Genomic DNA, 17,985 nt, shown 5'->3' on the forward strand with positions numbered 1-17,985 from the left:
AGCAGTCGACAAAAACTGATCCGAAAGCACCTTTTATGAAAGAAACAATGTTAGACTGCGTTCAACTAAACAGCTTTTGAACGTGTTTAAGCCTTGGTGTGAATGGAGCATTAGCCAAGTATAACAGTGGCGGCGCAACATAAATGAGTGACGAAAGATATTACCGTTCGCTAAATGCTTTATTTCCCTTACGAAACAACGAACTAACTCCAGTTTCGCTAAGAACTAAAGAAGCAAATTGTCTACTTCAGAATTTATAAGGCAATACGATTTGCTTTCTTGCTTACATTTTTTATGTTAATGCTCAAAAGTTTGCTTATTCCCATTGCAACAAGTGCAAGCAGATTACTCGCTGTTTATATCCCGATTGGCCCAAAGGGCTTGTAAAACGTACAGCGATACTACACACCCAGTCATCGAATAACTACATATGTTATCCATTTGTTTGTAAAATAATTGAAACCCCGGCCATCAAGAAATTCCGCTATAAAAGGGCTAGTCCCTCCTTCTTTTCACCCCTTTGGGGTGTGAAATACTAATTTAGAAGCCGTTCAGTTGTAGCAAACTGGTGAGTCAAGCGTCCTCCGAAAAGTTATGCCTCAAAATTTCATAATACATGACAGAAATATAAGACCTCGTTTTCTAATTCGGTTAACAGGGTTTATTATGAAAACTAAGCCAATTTAACCAGTAAAGGTCGTACAAAAAGAAAGGATGTTGTTTGTCCGTTGTTTACGTTGATGGTTGATTGACAACTGAAGGTGAGGATGGCCAGGCCAGGCCCTTTTTATATCGGAATTTCCTATTTAAAGGCCTATCAATGCTAATCTATTACAGGGACATTCCTAACTACAAAACCAGCTACTTGCTTCCATAAACTAGTTTTACACTTTTGAGGCAGCCTCATCGTTGACAAGCGCCTTCTTTTCTTCATTTCCTGCAGTGTCATCCTCTTTCTCCCCGTCTCCACTGTTATTGTTACCCATGGCCTGATCAATATTTTCCAGTGTCGGTTTGAAGCGGGTCTCAGGCAGCAAAATACAAAGGAGCGCGGCAAACAGGGACATGATTCCAAAGATTCCATACGGAAGAAGAGGATGCACACGTTGCTATGGAAACAGAATCACAATACATGTATTAGCCTTTATGAAGGTTAGCTAGGCCAAGACAAAATTCGCAAATGACTATTTAGTTTGGATATAATTGCTCCTAAACTGATTTGGATCATGATATAATGACTAACAGCGTAACGTTTACTTCACAAACAGTCATGCAGCCGCGAAAATTAGGTAAAAGTGCGGCGTTTCTTACCAGGAAAACGATGTAAGGAGAGAGAAACGAACCAATCCTAGCACAGCTTGTAGACGTGCTCATACCAACATTCCTGGAAAAGTTGTAAGAAAAATGACAGCTTAAAAAGCAAAATAAGTTTATAAAATGTGACAGGAGAGTCTGTAGCATAATGTTGCATAGATTATTATTTTTTTTAATTCGCTTGTACCTGACTACTGTTGGGAATAACTCGGATGAATAAATGTACACTCCATCAAAGGAGATCATGATCCAGAATTTAGCCCAGACCATCGACAGGAAGATGTTACCAGCAAGAAATCCTGAAAACAAAATGCGAAATATAATTATATAACAGTAGTCAGCACTGACATCATTTTAAAGTCAGTGTTATTTTGGCTCCTTCAGCTCTTGTGGAATTAAGATGTTTTGGTTCCAACAATTGGAGCACAAATGTCCTTCCGACCGGAAAAGGTCGTTATTCCGGGGGACTTAAATGGCACTACGCTAGGTGCAATGTGTTAGCTTTTAAGAAAGTGGTTTTACAATATTTGGATGAAAATGTACCATCCATTGGTCGATTTAACCCTTGGAAAGTGGTCGGGGGCATCAAAGCTCATTTGGTATTTTTAGGCTGAAAAAGATATTTGGAAGTCGTTGAATACACAAAACATTTCTGTTACCTTTCTTCGATTCATCGTCAGTCGTCAACAACACTGAGCCTGCGGCACCAACAGCGGCTAACAGCATGGGAACAATAACTCCTTTCTTTCGTCCGAACCTGCCATTAAGTATCGAAAAGTGAAGGGTATTGTTACGATCTTCCACACTAATTTCACTATGAATTGAAGTAATATTTATTCCTAATTCGTACGTTTTTACCTATCAAAGGTGAAAACAAATACGAAAGATATTGTCTTTTGGAGCGATAAAAACAAAACGGACACTTTTATGTGCAGAGTGGGATCAGTGATGACTGACAACGGTTTATCCATTTAAAAGGGTACCGCAAAAACAAATTAGAATTTACCACGCGAGCATTTAAATTAAAAAAAAAAATGCGCTCAGCTTGACAAATTGGAACCCAAGAGCCCCTGTGCACCAGTCGGGTGACCCAACCACCGAGCTGGCGGGTAAGGCCACTGAGTTCCGTATTTGACTTACGTAAGGTAAAGGTAAAGGTAAAATCTTTATTTAGACACGGTGTTTCCTTCAGGACTATACAATATTTAATTTAAAAGTCTAACTACTGTAGAATAGCAACCCGCTTACAACTGCAACGGAGGAACCGGGAGTCTTCTTTGAACAAATCTTTATTCCTCTGGTGGCAGCTTAGCACAGCTCTGACTTTCAACTGACACCTAATGTTATTTGCGAACCTCTCTATATACTATAATTGTAGACATGTTTGGGTGTGCTGACCAAGAGAGCTGTAGTTTCACACTCAACTGCTTAAATCAATGTGCGAAAACATACCTACACGCTTGACAATAACAAGTGGAGGACCACCAATGTAAACCCATAACAAAAGTACAAAGTTAGACAATAAACCCAAACAAGAATCACAGGGCCAATAAAATCCAAGGTCAGCTAAAATCCTCAAGCATGCCTACTTAAAAATACCACACCTAAACTCGACAAACCCTTTCAGAAGACAGCACAACTCAAACGTTAAGGAAATGCCTCTACAAGCTCAAACTTGAATAAAACTTGAATGACCTTAAACAAAGAACACTCTAACCGAGAAATACCTTTAAACGTAAACCCTTAATTGAAACTACTAAAAAAACGTTCTAATAAAAATAATTCCTTTTGACTTTCTAACACTGCCCAACTAAATTAATGTTGTAAATAGCTACTACAAGAAGAGAAATGATAAAAACCTGTTTTCGTGGAAGCCGTGTATAAAAACAAAATAAAATTTATATAAGACTACTGTCAAAATCACAATTCTTCAGCATAGATTTAAATTTATTAAGAGACAGCGACTGTCGAATATTCAAGGGCAGACTATTCCACAGTACAACTCCGCTGTAAGACAGACTTCTTTTACATTACTTAGTGCGGGGCTGTGGGATAGCAAGCGTACCATCACTATCTCTTACGTTATAAATTAAAGTATCAGAACGGAAGACAAAGCGTGAACTAAGATATTCCGGAGCCATATTATTTACAATCTTGTACATCATTATTGATTTATTGACAAGGCGTTGACGGTCCAGTTTAACCCAGTTTACCATCCGCAACAATTCATCCGGTACTACGATCGTAAGTTGAAAATGCTGAGACGCGTGCTGCGCGATTTTGTAATTTTTGCAACTTTTGAGAAAGACTCTTAGAACAGGATCCCCACACCGAACTGCAGTAATCGAGATGAGGTTGGACTAATGAATTGTAAATGGAAAGTAAAGTCTTATATGGGACCGAATACCTAATGCATTTAATAGCGCTAATACCAGAAACAATCTTTTTAGAAAGCTCATTGAAAGGTATTCTATATGCACGTCGTGCGTACTGTTAGGATTGGTGATCAAACTCTTCTCTTTACAAATCAGGATTTAAAGGGGAAGTGTCACGCAAATTTGATGTCATTTTAAAACCCAAAAATGTTTGTCTGTCGGCAGAAACAACGAAATAATTGTCAAGTTTGTTATAAATTATCACCCAAGTGCAATAAAACTGTCGATCAGTGCCTCTGGCCAGAGACAGCGTAGATTGGTATGGATTGAAACTTGAAAAATGTTAGCCTAATGTTTTTCAAGTTCTCGCATTTTTGTTTCCAAAATGCGCTAGAACAGATCACGAGTTGTTCCTTTCAAAATTGAGTTGATTTCTTTCCCCTCGTCATTCTAGAACTATTTGGCAGCTGATTGAAGGTCTTATTTGATAATTTTAACAAAAAGATATCAAAAACCCCATAATACTTCCCCTTCAAGATAGTTTTGCAGATATTTTCTCCTACCTGTTGTAGATCCACACGCCCACTGGGATAGCGGGAAGCTCGACGAGGCTAGAAAGAAAGAAATTGAGGTACAGGTTTCCACCAATGGTGGGCGCGCTAAGAGACACGCCGTAGTACACCATAGCATTGACGAACCTTCATTCACCAAAAAAGAAAAACAGTATTAATTACATAATTGCTCAATCGATCAACTGACCAGTCATTCAATCAATCAATAATTTTCTTTACTATTATATGACTTATATTGAGTCAATTAGTCATTCTGAAGTGAACACAATTTGCTTTAGAACACTTGGAAATTGATCACAATTCACCTAGGTTGTTTACCGGAAATTTCGGTTGGAATGTAAATGGGAAGACTAATTTGGGATTTCCAAAGGAAATTTTCTGGGGAAAACGGGATTTCTTGAAAGGTAGACCAAAATCCCCAAACAGAATTTCCGAACGGAAATTGTGCGTTCCATTCGCTCTTTCTGACCAGTTCCAGGCCTTTCGGTTTGGATCGCTTGGCTACTCAGCTCGCTTTCCCGCTCAAATAACAAACATGGCTGCTTCGCAAGATTCACAAATCTTTCAGTGCGGAGTTTGTGGATTGCTTGCTTCAGCAATGTCGTTGCTGGTGAGTCATGAGTGTGCCTCTATTGGTTCGGCGTCCCAGTTTGGTAAGTAACATGACTTTTATACAACAGTTTCGTACAACAGAACGATTTCGTCCGCCATATTGAATCACATCACAGCTACTAGTTCCAGGCTTTACTCTGCAAAATGCTGCCACTGTATATGGAACAGCAAATCCCGTATGGAAATTCCCATTCGGGTTTTGATGCTTTCCATTTACCACACCTGTCGACCAACCGGTTTTTCTGATTAAATGGTAAACAACCCTTTTGTCACGGTAGCTAGGTAACGAAAAACCAATGATACAGATGGAAAAAGCACCTTAAGAAAAGTAAAAAGGCCATTTTTGTGACTTCCGGCTCAATATTAAGTATAAATTAAAATTCTCAATCACTAGTACAATAATTATTCATATTAGATAATGATATTGAATTAGAGCCAATCATATAAGGAAGGTGCCTACTAATACAAAAGTATTCTTACGCGGTTTATGACTATGCGGGAAAAGTAGATCTTACCAAGAGCTATTGAAATCCATGAGAAAGTTAAGGGTAACCATGCATTTTTTAGAGATAATTAAGCGAAAAGTATTCTAAAAAGCAGTAAAATACAAAGCAATGAATGGCGTTTTTCTCCAAATTGAAGCTTTGTTATCTCTGAAAAATGTATGGTTACCCCAGCTTTTCTTTTTGGATACCAAGAGCACTTGCTAAGTTTTGCTCTCTCCGCAAAGTTTTAAACCGCGCAAAAATAACTCTATTAGCAGACACCACCCAAAGGAAACCCGAGTATCTCGAGGAGCGCAGAACGTATGAGCATTAACAAAAGTAAGCACACTCCTTACTATTCACTTACCAGCAAAACCAAGATATCAACGTTGTCCTAGTCAGGCTTCGACTTTTGAACAAATCTCGAACATCCCCGAGCCTCGTTTCCTTGTTTGTGTTAGTATCTATCTCCAGTGGTTCCTCGGGCAACTCTTTGCGATTCACTCGAGCAATTTTCCTGTAAAGATTCTCTGCCTCCTCCATCTTTCCTTTCACAAGCAACCAGCGTAGAGACTCTGGGGTGAGACTGTAGGGCGCGAAATTACTTAAATTAGTATATACCACACAAGTAAATAGTGTCTTTTGCGCGCGCTGATTCGGTAGCTTGGAGGTGATTAGCCAAATACTATTCACCTCCGAGCAGTCGAAGAGAAACAAGATGGCTTCCCGTTTCGCCTCCGGCGCTTAAAAAAAATTATTTTTGATAAACGAGGCAGCTGCTACAAAAAATACAAAAATGGTAACGAAGTGTAGTTTGATGATATTAAATGGTAAATTATTTAATCTTTCCAACCTGATATTCCAAGGCGAAAAATGAAAATACAATGCCTTGTTTACGAAAACTGCCGAGCACTATAATTACAATGTAAACAATGAAACATCTAATGTTTTTGCAGCATAGTTTCAACTGAACACCAAGACGAATTTCACACAACAATTGAAGAAATGAAACCTTAGATTCTAAACAAGTGCCTTTAAAAGTTTTATTTGTTCGCAAGAAAGCGAGACGGAACTTTCTACATTAAGAAATCGCTTACCCCGGGCATACCGCACGGCGCGCGAGATTTTAAAATTTTCCACCATTTGTCGGTATACCGTCAAAAATGAAGGAATTTTTTGGTCCGCTAGTTATTTAGCTTGTGTGGTATGTACTAAAACAATTGTTCACCTCAGTGTCGGTGAATAGTGTTGGATATTTACCGAGCCGCGAAATATCCATCACTATTCACCTCTACTGTACTTCGGTGAATAATTGTTAATTATTACTTTTTGGTTTGTGAAAAAGTTGGAGCGTTTGTGAAATTAGTGCAGTTTAATTGGTTATCAACTGAGTGTCTAAACCATTGTAAAGTGATTTGCGTTTCCTTTGGGTTTTTCTGAGAACACGCTCTGTGATTGGTTAGGAAAACTCCCGCCACATTCACAGCCAACGAGAGGCAATCGTGCTTCCACACGTGTTTTCCCGCGTTGGCGCAGGTTACATGTATTTTCTTTGCCAAAGAAAATACATGTAACCTGCGCCGGAATTGTGATTAGTTTATTGTATTGTTCGCGTCTGTTCTGATTGGCCACAGTAGTTACTCTGGTTTTGTTTTTACGACAGTCAACTGAAAATCGCTCTAAACCAAATTTCTAGTTTTGTTTTTGTTTTGTTTTTTAATTTAATTAAAGGGACTATGTCATCCTAGGCGCATGCGCGCGATGATGAGAAACACTTCGAAATCGTTGGCCTAACCTGTTTCAAGTATCGTCGGAGAGTTCATATTCGAAAGTTTAGCTGAATATTTTATTTACAAACGTTCTTTAGAAATTACGTATGTATACAGAAGCTGTTTGTTGCGATATTTTTGAAAGCTTTTGCAATGGCATAAAGCAAAAATCCCTCGACCCGTTGTATGCAAATAAGTCTCAACCGTACTCTACTGCGCATGTACCTCAGCTGACATAGTCTCTTTAAGTACAAGATAAACTATGGATACAATGACAGCTTTGATACTTACAACCAGAAAACAACCACTGCAATGGCCGGTGCACCAGTTACTATGCACAGCGTTCTCCAGTCCCTGACAAGATACGCAACCCCCGCCAAAGCGATGAGGGACAACGTCCAGCAGTACCAGAGAGAAGTTCCCATAAAGCTTCGGTGTTTAGGACCCACAAGTTCAGCGAGTAGCACAAAGCAGGACATTCCTCCACTGCCTGAAACAAAACAGCGGATTGAGATGAAAGGAACTATACGAGGCTAAGATGGAACTTTAGAGCCGAATCTGAAAGAATTGGCAAGAAATTCTCGACGGGCAGTTTTACTTCAGTTACATATGATTAGTTGTTCCACATTGTGAAGATGTTTTTATTTTCAAGCACCACACTTCACTGCAGCTGCGTAAAACCTAGTGGATTTGTACTCTGTCCTTCTTGGTTATGCTTTCTTTTATCTTCAACTAATGTATTTATTTTGTCTTTTAAAAGTGAAATATATGAAATTCATACATGGGGCGCAGGGACGGACGACGCAGTGGTGAGAGCACTCGCCTCCAACCAATTTGGCCCAGATTCAATTCTTGAGAGGCTTTCTTCTGGGTGTTCCGGTTTTCCCCTCTTCTCACAAGCAACTTCTGCAAATTCCAATTCGATCCGGAATCTGAAGGCCACAGTGTTGTCAGTCGTAACAGACTGTTAAGTGTTAACCTCATTAAACAAATTTGATTGATTGATTGATTGGTTGATTGATTGATTGATTGGTTGAGTGAGTGATTGATTGATTGACTGACTGACTGATTGATTGATTGATTGATTTGTTGATTGATTGATTGATTGATTGAGTGAGTGATTCATTGATTGATTGATTGATTGATTGATTGATTGATTTGTTGATTGATTGATTGATTGATTGATTGATTGATTGATTGATTGATTGATTGGTTGGTTGATTGATTGATTGATTGATTGATTGATTGATTGATTGATTGATTGATTGATTGATTCATCATCATCGCAGTTATCTAAACCACTTATCCAGCTTTGAAAAGAAAGCCTGACAAGTATTCGGGCTTCAAAAGAATTCGAATAGGCCATTCCCAAGTTGATGTTAACCTCACTATAAAAGCGAGGCTAAGTGCAGAACTTTTCATATGAAAATTAGTTTTGTTGTCATATGAATGAAAACTAATTTTCATCACAAAAACTTGCACTTAGCCTCGCTTTCATGGCATGTCTCTCCCCCCGCCCCGTCCCCTCCTCCTCCTCCCGGGTATGATTGGACTCGACAATGATAACAGTCATGCAGTTGAATGCAAACAGTATGCCATACGATACACTATCTGTACTATACATACCTATAGCAACCCCGACAATAAACCTGAACACTGCAAACAGCCAGTACGTGTTTGGAAAAGCTGACAAAAGACTGAAGAGCGCAATCATGAATCCAAATAAAAACACCATGATTTTCCTTCCAAACTTATCGGCCAGTACTCCACCAACGAGTGCTCCAAGGATCCAACCAACAAATAAAAGAGAAGAGGAAATAGTTCCATATATGGCTTTATCGCACACCAGGTCAAACTGCGAAACAAAAATAAAAACAAAAAGTGATGTTCCTATCTACAATTGCCATCCCATCGTCAAAGGTTCGACTCCTGTAGGGAGAACTCCGATTGTCTTTGTCACTAACAGAATAAAACACTTCTATTATTTATTCGGCAGACTAAAAAAAGTAACGTCACATCTTTTTCAACATCACCATGTGCCACTCATCGACTTCAAATCTTAGCTTACCAGTGTGCAGGATGTTTGTCACATGAACCTACAATCATGGACAAATTAAAGTGTTGAGACAATTTACTAAAACTAACACTTTCGAACTAACAATGGTATTTTGCATTTGAATAAAAACACCTTTTTCATCTGTAGTCACCCCTCCCCCCCCCCCCCCCCCACCTAAACAATGTTAGAAAACGCTTCCTGAGTGTTTATTTGTTTCTAACATTAAAAAAGGTGGAAGGGGAAGTTACCTTAACGAGGGAAGAGAGGATAATTTACACTAAGGAAAAAAGGTTGGTAACTGTGTGTCTCAATGACATGTGTCTCAACAACTTTTGTCCATGATTGTAGTTTAATGGCCTTAGTTTCCACAAGTCTCCTGTTGTTCAGTGGTAGAGCGTCCGAAATAGTAATCGGAAGGTCATAAGTTGGACCCCTGATGATGGAACTTGGATTTTATCATTCAGTATGCCTGTGTCACTGACTTAAACAATACCTCAACTTAACAGACAATATCACATTTTTTTTCAATTGGAACATTGCCATCGCTTTTAAGACCCTCCAAACGTGTGTGAGGGTCCCGGGTAGAATGCGTTAATCCTTTGTTTGATTCCCATTTTGCATTGCCCCAAAAAGAATGGCATTTGCGTGGCGGGTTTAGTTAGAATGTGTCATAATGTGTTTAATAGTCGCGTGAAAGTTGTGAAGAAAGAAATTACGACCCTCGTTACCCCGAAATTAATAGCATGGCCAAAACTCAAAAAGTGCATCAAATAAAGTAACCGCAAATGACATAGAAACGTCTTCCTTTGCCGCGTAGTATAGTTTTTTTAGCCAGTTTGGTCTGAATTAACGTATGCGTTATTGTGCGCATGAAGCCTGAAGAGAAGACTCGTCAGGACTCGTCAGTTTATGCACTAAGGGGAGAGTGAACCTGAGTCTCGGCCATTGTCGTCTCCAGACCTCTGAGTGATTTAGAGAGCTTTGACACAAGGTTCCGAGGGTTCTAGAGAAAGTCTTACATTCGTCAGTATAGAACGCTAAACGTGAATCAATGGATTGCACTGAATTTTGAAGCTGAAATGTGAAAAAGGTACATTTGTAGCAAGTGTGTTTTGCGCTGCCCTATGAATTTTTTTGGTGCAGTGAATTCAGAAGTTAAATTATCCGTAACTCTTTGCGTAATGGGGAGGATAGTTCGGGTAACCACAAGGAAAAAAAAGCCCTATTTTTGTTTATCTATTATTACATAATAACAATTGAGATCTACTGATTTCTGCGCTTTATTCGTTTGGTTGTTTATTGTTACTGCTGTTTATTTTCGCCCTGTGAAACTCCCCTTAGGCCTACAGCCTCTCCCCCTCCCCTCCCCCCTCCACCACTGGCCTATCCTCCAATTGACTGCACCAGTTCCGGGACTTACCTGTGTCACAACGGAAGTGAAGTCATCCACGAATTCCCATGAGTCTCTAGGAATATTACACCGGAAGCTGTAGTTTTTGTGCCCAGGTCCCATGGCTTCATCTAGCAGACACAAGATTCTGCTGCTGCTGTTAATACTGACGCTACCGTTGATACCGCCAGTACTGTTCATACCGATACTACTGTTGATGTAGTTTCCCTGGTTACCGACACAACGCCATTTTGGTTCTGCGGCAATAAACGTCATTAGCAAGACGGGCCACCCAAACCAAAACCACTCGAGGATGTTAAAGATGATCAGGATCATGAGCTGGTAACGCCCAAAGCTACCGATCTTCTCAAAGACTTGGTCCGCGTTCAGAGCCATCTCTATATCAAACCACTCAGCTATGAAGATGGAATAAAAGAATCACTGATTGATGGCTCCGAGGTTTGATAGATCTGAGGCTGTAAAAACTTATGTAGATCAAAATTTAATAATTGCAATTAATTTTACTTTTCGTTCCTACATTGCTTCACTCCACTCCAATTGCAATTTCACTTCACTCCGCTCGAGCTCCAATTCACTACATAGTCTAGGCTACTCTACTCTACCGCAGTCATAACCTGAAAGCCAAGTTGTAACGTTAAACTTTAAATTTATTTGGCGCAAAATATCTTCAGATGAACGTTGCTCTGACAAGACGGAGTACACATAAATTACTCTGTGGCTTATACACATGCAAGTTAAGATCTGTACGTGCTACACTACTAATTAATAAGCGAATACATTACAATGGCACAATAGATATCGCTACATCTTCCCTTTCAACAAAAGATAATCAAACAAACGTGGACAATAATGCACATACGTGGATGATGAATATTGACACATTTTCCCTTACAACCCTTAAAAGCATCTTCTTAACAAACACCGTAATATCCCAAAAGACCTAGCCTGCGTCACAGACGGACTATAACCCCCGGTAATATTACCGGGGGTTATAGTCCGTCTGTGACGCAGGCTAAAAAGACCTTGAGAGATATTTTTCTGTCCTTAAGAAGTGCATGAATAAACGATTGTTTAGTTTACGAAATGTTGCTAATTAGAGAGTTAACGCCATCTCTCAATGTTCAATCGGACTCAATTCAGGTAAAATTATTTGCGTGAAATGACATATTCAGATATTATGTCAGTTTTGGTGAACTATTTCTGACATTAACTTTATTTCAATAACTCCGAACTTGATAATGGCGTCATGACGACACCGAAACGTTGTTCATTTTTATTGTTTATTTTCACTTGCTTGTGTATGCCTAAACCTTTACTTATAACCCTTACAACACATGAAAAAGAAAAGGGAACAAATGTTAAAGTCATTGAGATTTGTTTAACATAGATCTTTAGTCACACGACTAAAGAGAGGGTCACAGTCGCGAATATCACAAGGCCAACCTTGAAGGATAGCTTGTCGAAGGCGGGAACAGACTGGATCTTGAATGCATTCTTGTTCAATGCAGGCCAGACGAGAAGGGGACACACGTACGTTTTCAGTATGATCTACAAGTTCCAGGGACTTCACCTTCTCAGAAGGCAACGATTCCTCCAGGTGCGCTCGGTACAGCGTATCGGCGATGAGCATGGGGGGACCCTTCTTGCACCTGACGTCGAGGTTGTGGCCCTGAAGACGTAAGAGCATTCGCTGAAGTCTTGCCGGTGCCTCACGGAGACTCTTCTTAAAAATTTCTTCCAGAGGTTTGATCAGTTTCCACATGTACAACATCACGCCCGAAGATGTACTTGTCGAACCTCTCGCAAGCAAACACTATGGCTATGAGCTCCTTCTCTATTTGTGCAAACCCTGCACTCTACCTCTGTAAGGGATCTTGATGTGAAACTCACTGGCTGTTGAATTTGAAGCAAGGCGGCCCCCCAAACCGCTTTTGAAGCGTCGGACTGGAGGGTGCCCTCATCTTGTAAGCTACAAAAACGTAGAAATGGGGCTTGTGTAATGGCAGTCTTTATATCACACCATGCTCTCTTCTGGACCCAATCCACATCTTTACTGGTCAGCTGACGAAATGGATGGGCCATGTCAGATACGCAGGGCAGAACTTCAGCCAGGTACGGAACAGTTCCGTTAAAACGCAGTAGACCCTTTACATCATTAGGGCGTGGCATCTCAAGAACAGCCCACACTCTCTCAGGGTGAATTTTCGAACCAGACTTTGTAGCGTAATGACCAATCTGGGGAATTTTTTCCAAGCACAGCTGAAGTTTCTCCACTGCTAGCTAGACACCGCGTTCTGAACATCGTAGTCAGTACGATGTCTCCTCGTCTAATGTGACATGCCAAAACCCGTTTCTTGTATCGAGGACTGAAAACACTTTGGCACCATGGAAACGGGTCGCAATGTCCTCTATGGTTGGCATATGATAGTTCTCCCGGAGAATAGCTTTGTTCAGATCCTTCGGGTCTAGGCAAATTCTGATCTTTCCATTCTTCTTGGGTATGGCTAACATTGATGAGATCCAGGGCGTTGGCCTTGACACTATTGCAATGACCCCGGCGTTTCGCAACGTTTCTTTGATCTTCGCGCTAAGTGCAACTTGGCCTCGCCGTGGAGCGTGCTGAACTTGGAGTCATTGATTTCCAGAGAGTGCGGTGCCGGCAGAGAGTGTAGAAAAGCCATCGAGTGGAACCATTTCTGACACCATGTAACGTTAAACTTTAAATTTATTTGGCGAAAACATCTTCAGATGAACTTTGTGTGCCGATAGATTTCTCGTGCTTGAGCGCACAACAGGGACGAATTAGGCTTCAACGGACTTTTTGGCGACTTTACAATGGCAGCGGGGGGAAATCAGCTCGAGAGAAACTTGCTCGCTAACGGGACAGTGCTCGTCACAACCCCTAGGTACACGGAATCTAGCCAACTGGACTGGCTCGTCGAACAGCAGGGAATACACAGTCTTCACTCCAGCATAGGTTTATTTAACAGTGAGAATATAACCTGCAGGAACATAACCACGTAACCAGGAACGTCACTAACATAATCGATTTACAATTGCAAGGCTTGTGCTTATATAGCTACAGATTACAAAAAGTAAAGTACAAGTTTTCTTTTGCTTTGCAAGGTTTGATGGCGCAATACCACGAGCACAAAACAGAAAACGTTACTCCAGAATATTTTACTTTTACGTGCGCTTAATTGTTAGGAGAGTAATTTTCCGGACTAGATCTATAGCAAAGAGTTTTGAACTTTGCTTGCAGAAAAGAAAGTACATCAAACGAAAGAACTGCTGAGTCGTAACATTTCAGGACAAAGGTTAAGGACTTGCGTGATTGAACAAAGTACAATGTATGTGACTCTGTAAAACGAGGAAGAAACATGTTCACATTCATGAACATTTACGGGATAATCAGATTAATGCGAAAAGTACTGTATGAGCTCTTGATAAGCATTATAGATTAGAAAGTTTGGTTATTCGACATCTTTGCGTAACGTAACTTTTTCGTGACCACAAACGTCCAAATATGGAACCCATAAAATTTTCCCAGAGAAAAAAGTGACGTTTTTGAAGCACGAGAAGTTCACGTTCGTTTCAGCGAGAGGCCACAAGCAAAAAAGAAGTCTTTAATTCGTCACGATTGTTCAAGACCAAGAATTAGCGACCGGCTCTGCTCTAAATCAAAACTTGAAAGGAAACGTCGCTTGTGTGCAGATTTCCTGGGAGGAAATTAAAATGACATGTCCGCAAATTCTACGTAGGGAAATCTTTGGATATCTTAAAATAATTCTCTAAACCTTGTATCTGTTCGAACTATAACCACGCTTTCTAATCTATGTCGCCTACCAAAACCTTTTCCCGTCAATCTGACAACCCGTTAATGAAGGTGACCATGTTTTATGGACGGAAGGTGGACGTTCAACTGCAGACTGATTAGGTTGAAAAACGAGAAGAAACATTCTCTAGCGTTTAATGGGGGCTTATTAAAGAGAAGAGGTGTGGGTGTGGGGGGGGGGGGGGGAGGTGTTTCCTATATCTTAAAACATCGGTCTCGTCTTATAGTTTTTGTACAAAACGCGAAAAACGGCAGCGAAACTGTAAAAGTGCAGTCAACATTTTTATATATTTGAGTGTATATTTGATAAAAAACAAACCAACTGGGCCGCATGAAGAAGATTTTGGAAAAGGGAAAATAGGGAATAAGAGGGACTAACTCCAAAATATCATGTCGCTAGGGGGGCTTCTTAGAGAGGGGGGAGCTTATTATCGAAATCTACATTCAAACGGAGGGCTAAGTAGAGAAGGGAAGGGGGGGGGGGGGGTGAATGGAGGGTAAATGGAGAGGGGAGCTTAATAAAGCTTTTACGGTAAATTAAAAAAAAAAATAGACAAAATATTTCTTGGAAGGTGACAATTAACCAATAAATTTATAAGTATCAACATCTTATTTTTTTTTAATCAAACTCGTTAATCCGCCATCCGCCATGGCTCCCCCCGGCGTCCGCATCCGACCGTACCGTCCGTATTCTCGTTTTATAAAGAGCTTTTGTTTGAAAACCCTAACTGGTTTGTAATGTTAGCGAACGACTATAAGCGAAAATTACATAAGACAAACCACAGGTACCGCAAGCTCTATGAAAGATATAGACTGTGGGGGAAAAAAACGATTCCTACGTCAATTTAAAAATGTCAACGAGTTTTTGGCGCGATTTCGCACGATTTCTACATTTCCCTTTATATCCCTCTACATATCTCTATACATGGAGTGATTTCGCGCGATTACAGTGAGTTTTAGTTCCATTGCTTTTCTCTCTATTGCCGCCATGTTGGTGCACAAAACAAAAGAAAATTTGTTCACAAACGGTTTGCATAAAAATGGAAGTTAACTCCCAGAGGGCGGTTACGTGCAAACCATCAATAAAAAGCAATGGAACTAAAACTCACTGGAATCGTTCTGAATCGCTCCCAAAACCACATAGGGGAAAGAACAACAGACAAGGGAGTTCAGGTAGAGATTTTTTTAAATTGAAAACTCGTTGGCATTTTTAAATTGATGTAGGAATCGTTACGCTCAAATTACAACTCTCACGCAAAGGTCACGGTCTATATCTCTCATAGAGCTTGTGGCACCTGTGGATAAACAGCTTAATATGAATCGGCGAAAGGGAAAAAAACAAGTAAGACATCGAGCGATGAAACACAAACCACTATGGTTGTTTATAATGCGATGGAGAATGTTCACTTCTTGCGCCACATGCTGCATGAGTTGATTAAATATTCATTTCAAAACCTCAAAGCTATTAACAACTACCTGATTATGTATTCTGGTCCAAATGCAAAGTCATTGAAGCGCGCCTGTCAAGGCTGGTTCTTAAATATAATTTCGGAAACTAAATTGAACCGCGAAATCTCTCGTAACATGCACAGCTGCTCTGACAACACTGTACACATAAATGACCCTGTGACTTATTATACATGAAATGTACAAACACCTAAACATTCCCTCGTTCTACACTACCAATTAGTAAGCGAATACATTACAATGGCGCAATCAATATCGCCACACAACCTTCGCTTCAACTGTTCACTTTGCAGTTTTCCAACAGGAATAGACGACATAGTTTTAGATAATAACCCATCTGTTCAACACGGGACGCCGGTAATCGGTGCAGTTCTTTCGGAGAAGCTCTGAGACTGAGATAAAGAATGAGTTCAAGGGTGTTTGTTTAAACTTGCAATGTGTGTCTTTTTTTTTTTTTTTTTTTTTTGCTCGAAAACTATATCATGGTTAAAATCGTTCAAACCACTGCCGGGCGCGCCGTAGTCAGTTATAAAGGAGAGGATTGAACCATCTCCGAGAAGACCTTAGATAATTTCATAGCGGCCAACGCCCGAACAACTCACTTCTAAGTGCGAATAGATATAACAAAATGAAGTCTCGGTGGCGATGATTTAAAGGAAAGCAACAAGGAGTGCTACGGTATGCTACGACACATGAGACCGTCCTCGTCGCTTAAATGGCAGTAGATATATGAAAAACAAAAAACCCTCAAAGCACTCACCTTATCTACAGCAAGGGAACCTAAATGCAGATTAAGCAAAGGATGAATGAGTGCTCTTGCAGATCAAAGAACTATTTCAACGCGGTTTAAGGTTGAGTGCATTCAAATTAAATTCGTGAAATTCTTTTACCTCCCCTCGGCTTGCCCAAGCATGAAGGTCACTGCACTGCATACAAACAGATAGCATATTGTGATAATAATTATAAATGATTACAATATGACGTTAAAAACGTAAAAGGAATATAACAAAAGGCAAAAAAAAAAAACAATACCAAAATATGAAAGGGTGTTTAATTTTCCCGCAAGCTATTTTTAGAGCAGTTCAAGGCTAGTTCGCTATACAGACAAATGCATGGAAAGTTCAAAACAAGACTGGACGCTTTCTGGCACAGTTACATCCCTCAATTTTTTTTTCTCAAAATCCTTTTCCTAGTGCCAAAAGTTTCCAATTCATGAATTTTTCAGAGGCGATTTTTTATCAAAATTATTTGACATCGCATTTCCATACAAACACTGTTATTTCACGCCCGTTTGCCTCCACGTCAAAATGGCGTCGAAAACCGTGATAAGGCCTATTGCATACACTCAAGGCTGTTGTCATTCCTTGATATTGAGTCGCAATCGTGTACGGAAGCCGGGTCAAGGATCTCTCAAAGAGAGCTAACGACAAGTTTCCGAACTTGCGAGGTGTTTGTAAATATGCGAGATATAACTTTTTTTTTAAATGAATGCTTTCTTGCATTTGAAAGCCACCTATCGTATACGATAAAGATATATGGAAAAATTGGAAGTGTGTTTCTTTAATAGTACGCTTTCAGAAATTTCTAATAACTGAAGATTTCGAGAAACATTTTAAGGTGAAAATTGTTAATTTATAAAAACACGAGCAATTAAAACCTCTTTTTCTTTCATGCAGCCACACACTTGTGTTATTTTATTGTTTCCTTAAGTTTTAATATTTATCGTTGATGTTGGGAAGCGATACAATATTAGTGTGAATTTTCTATATAATGGCATAAAAAATATTTAAAAGTTCAACGTTTTTTCAGTCTGCTTATGTTTTGTACTGATCTAGCGCTGATCAAACGTCAAGTTGTTTTCTCCTGGTATAAATTTGGTACGAGCAAGTGTTCTGTTTTGGACTGTCTCTTGGGAAACTAACCTTCTGAGCAAGTATTGAGTTTCCCCAGGTAACAATAAATTGTTTACATTAAATCATGCCTTATTTTACTGCTTTTGACCTCAAGCTGGGAAATGACTATTCTCCTTGTTTTTATCGTTTTTGGCATAATAATAATAATAATAATAATAATAATAATAATAATAATA

At 39.7% G+C, this 17,985-nt stretch overlaps 1 protein-coding gene across 5 annotated transcripts in view; it reads right to left on the reverse strand.

Moving 5' to 3' along the window:
- Positions 1 to 160: 160 nt before the first annotated feature.
- The window catches only part of LOC146485156 (solute carrier family 22 member 15-like), a 39,757-nt gene continuing 21,932 nt past the window's right edge, over positions 161 to 17,985 (reverse strand). For 2 of the 5 annotated variants that reach the window (XM_085104145.1, XM_085104146.1), the window contains exons 2-10: positions 10,604 to 10,989; positions 8,754 to 8,982; positions 7,419 to 7,617; positions 5,726 to 5,944; positions 4,253 to 4,387; positions 1,974 to 2,071; positions 1,502 to 1,613; positions 1,312 to 1,384; positions 161 to 1,109 (exon numbers count right to left, since the gene is read on the reverse strand). In XM_085104145.1, the coding sequence (XP_084960271.1) occupies positions 885 to 1,109; positions 1,312 to 1,384; positions 1,502 to 1,613; positions 1,974 to 2,071; positions 4,253 to 4,387; positions 5,726 to 5,944; positions 7,419 to 7,617; positions 8,754 to 8,982; positions 10,604 to 10,969 (1,656 nt within the window). In that variant the 5' untranslated portion in view covers positions 10,970 to 10,989 and the 3' untranslated portion in view covers positions 161 to 884. Of the gene's footprint in view, positions 1,110 to 1,311; positions 1,385 to 1,501; positions 1,614 to 1,973; positions 2,072 to 4,252; positions 4,388 to 5,725; positions 5,945 to 7,418; positions 7,618 to 8,753; positions 8,983 to 10,603; positions 10,990 to 12,037; positions 13,597 to 16,656; positions 16,843 to 17,985 lie in introns of those variants that run through there. The other 3 variants (XM_085104144.1, XM_085104142.1, XM_085104143.1) reach the window with 3 other exon arrangements.

The sequence above is a fragment of the Pavona decussata genome, unplaced genomic scaffold (assembly GCF_977016875.1).
Source record: "Pavona decussata unplaced genomic scaffold, jaPavDecu1.1 SCAFFOLD_28, whole genome shotgun sequence".
NCBI lineage: Eukaryota > Metazoa > Cnidaria > Anthozoa > Scleractinia > Agariciidae > Pavona > Pavona decussata.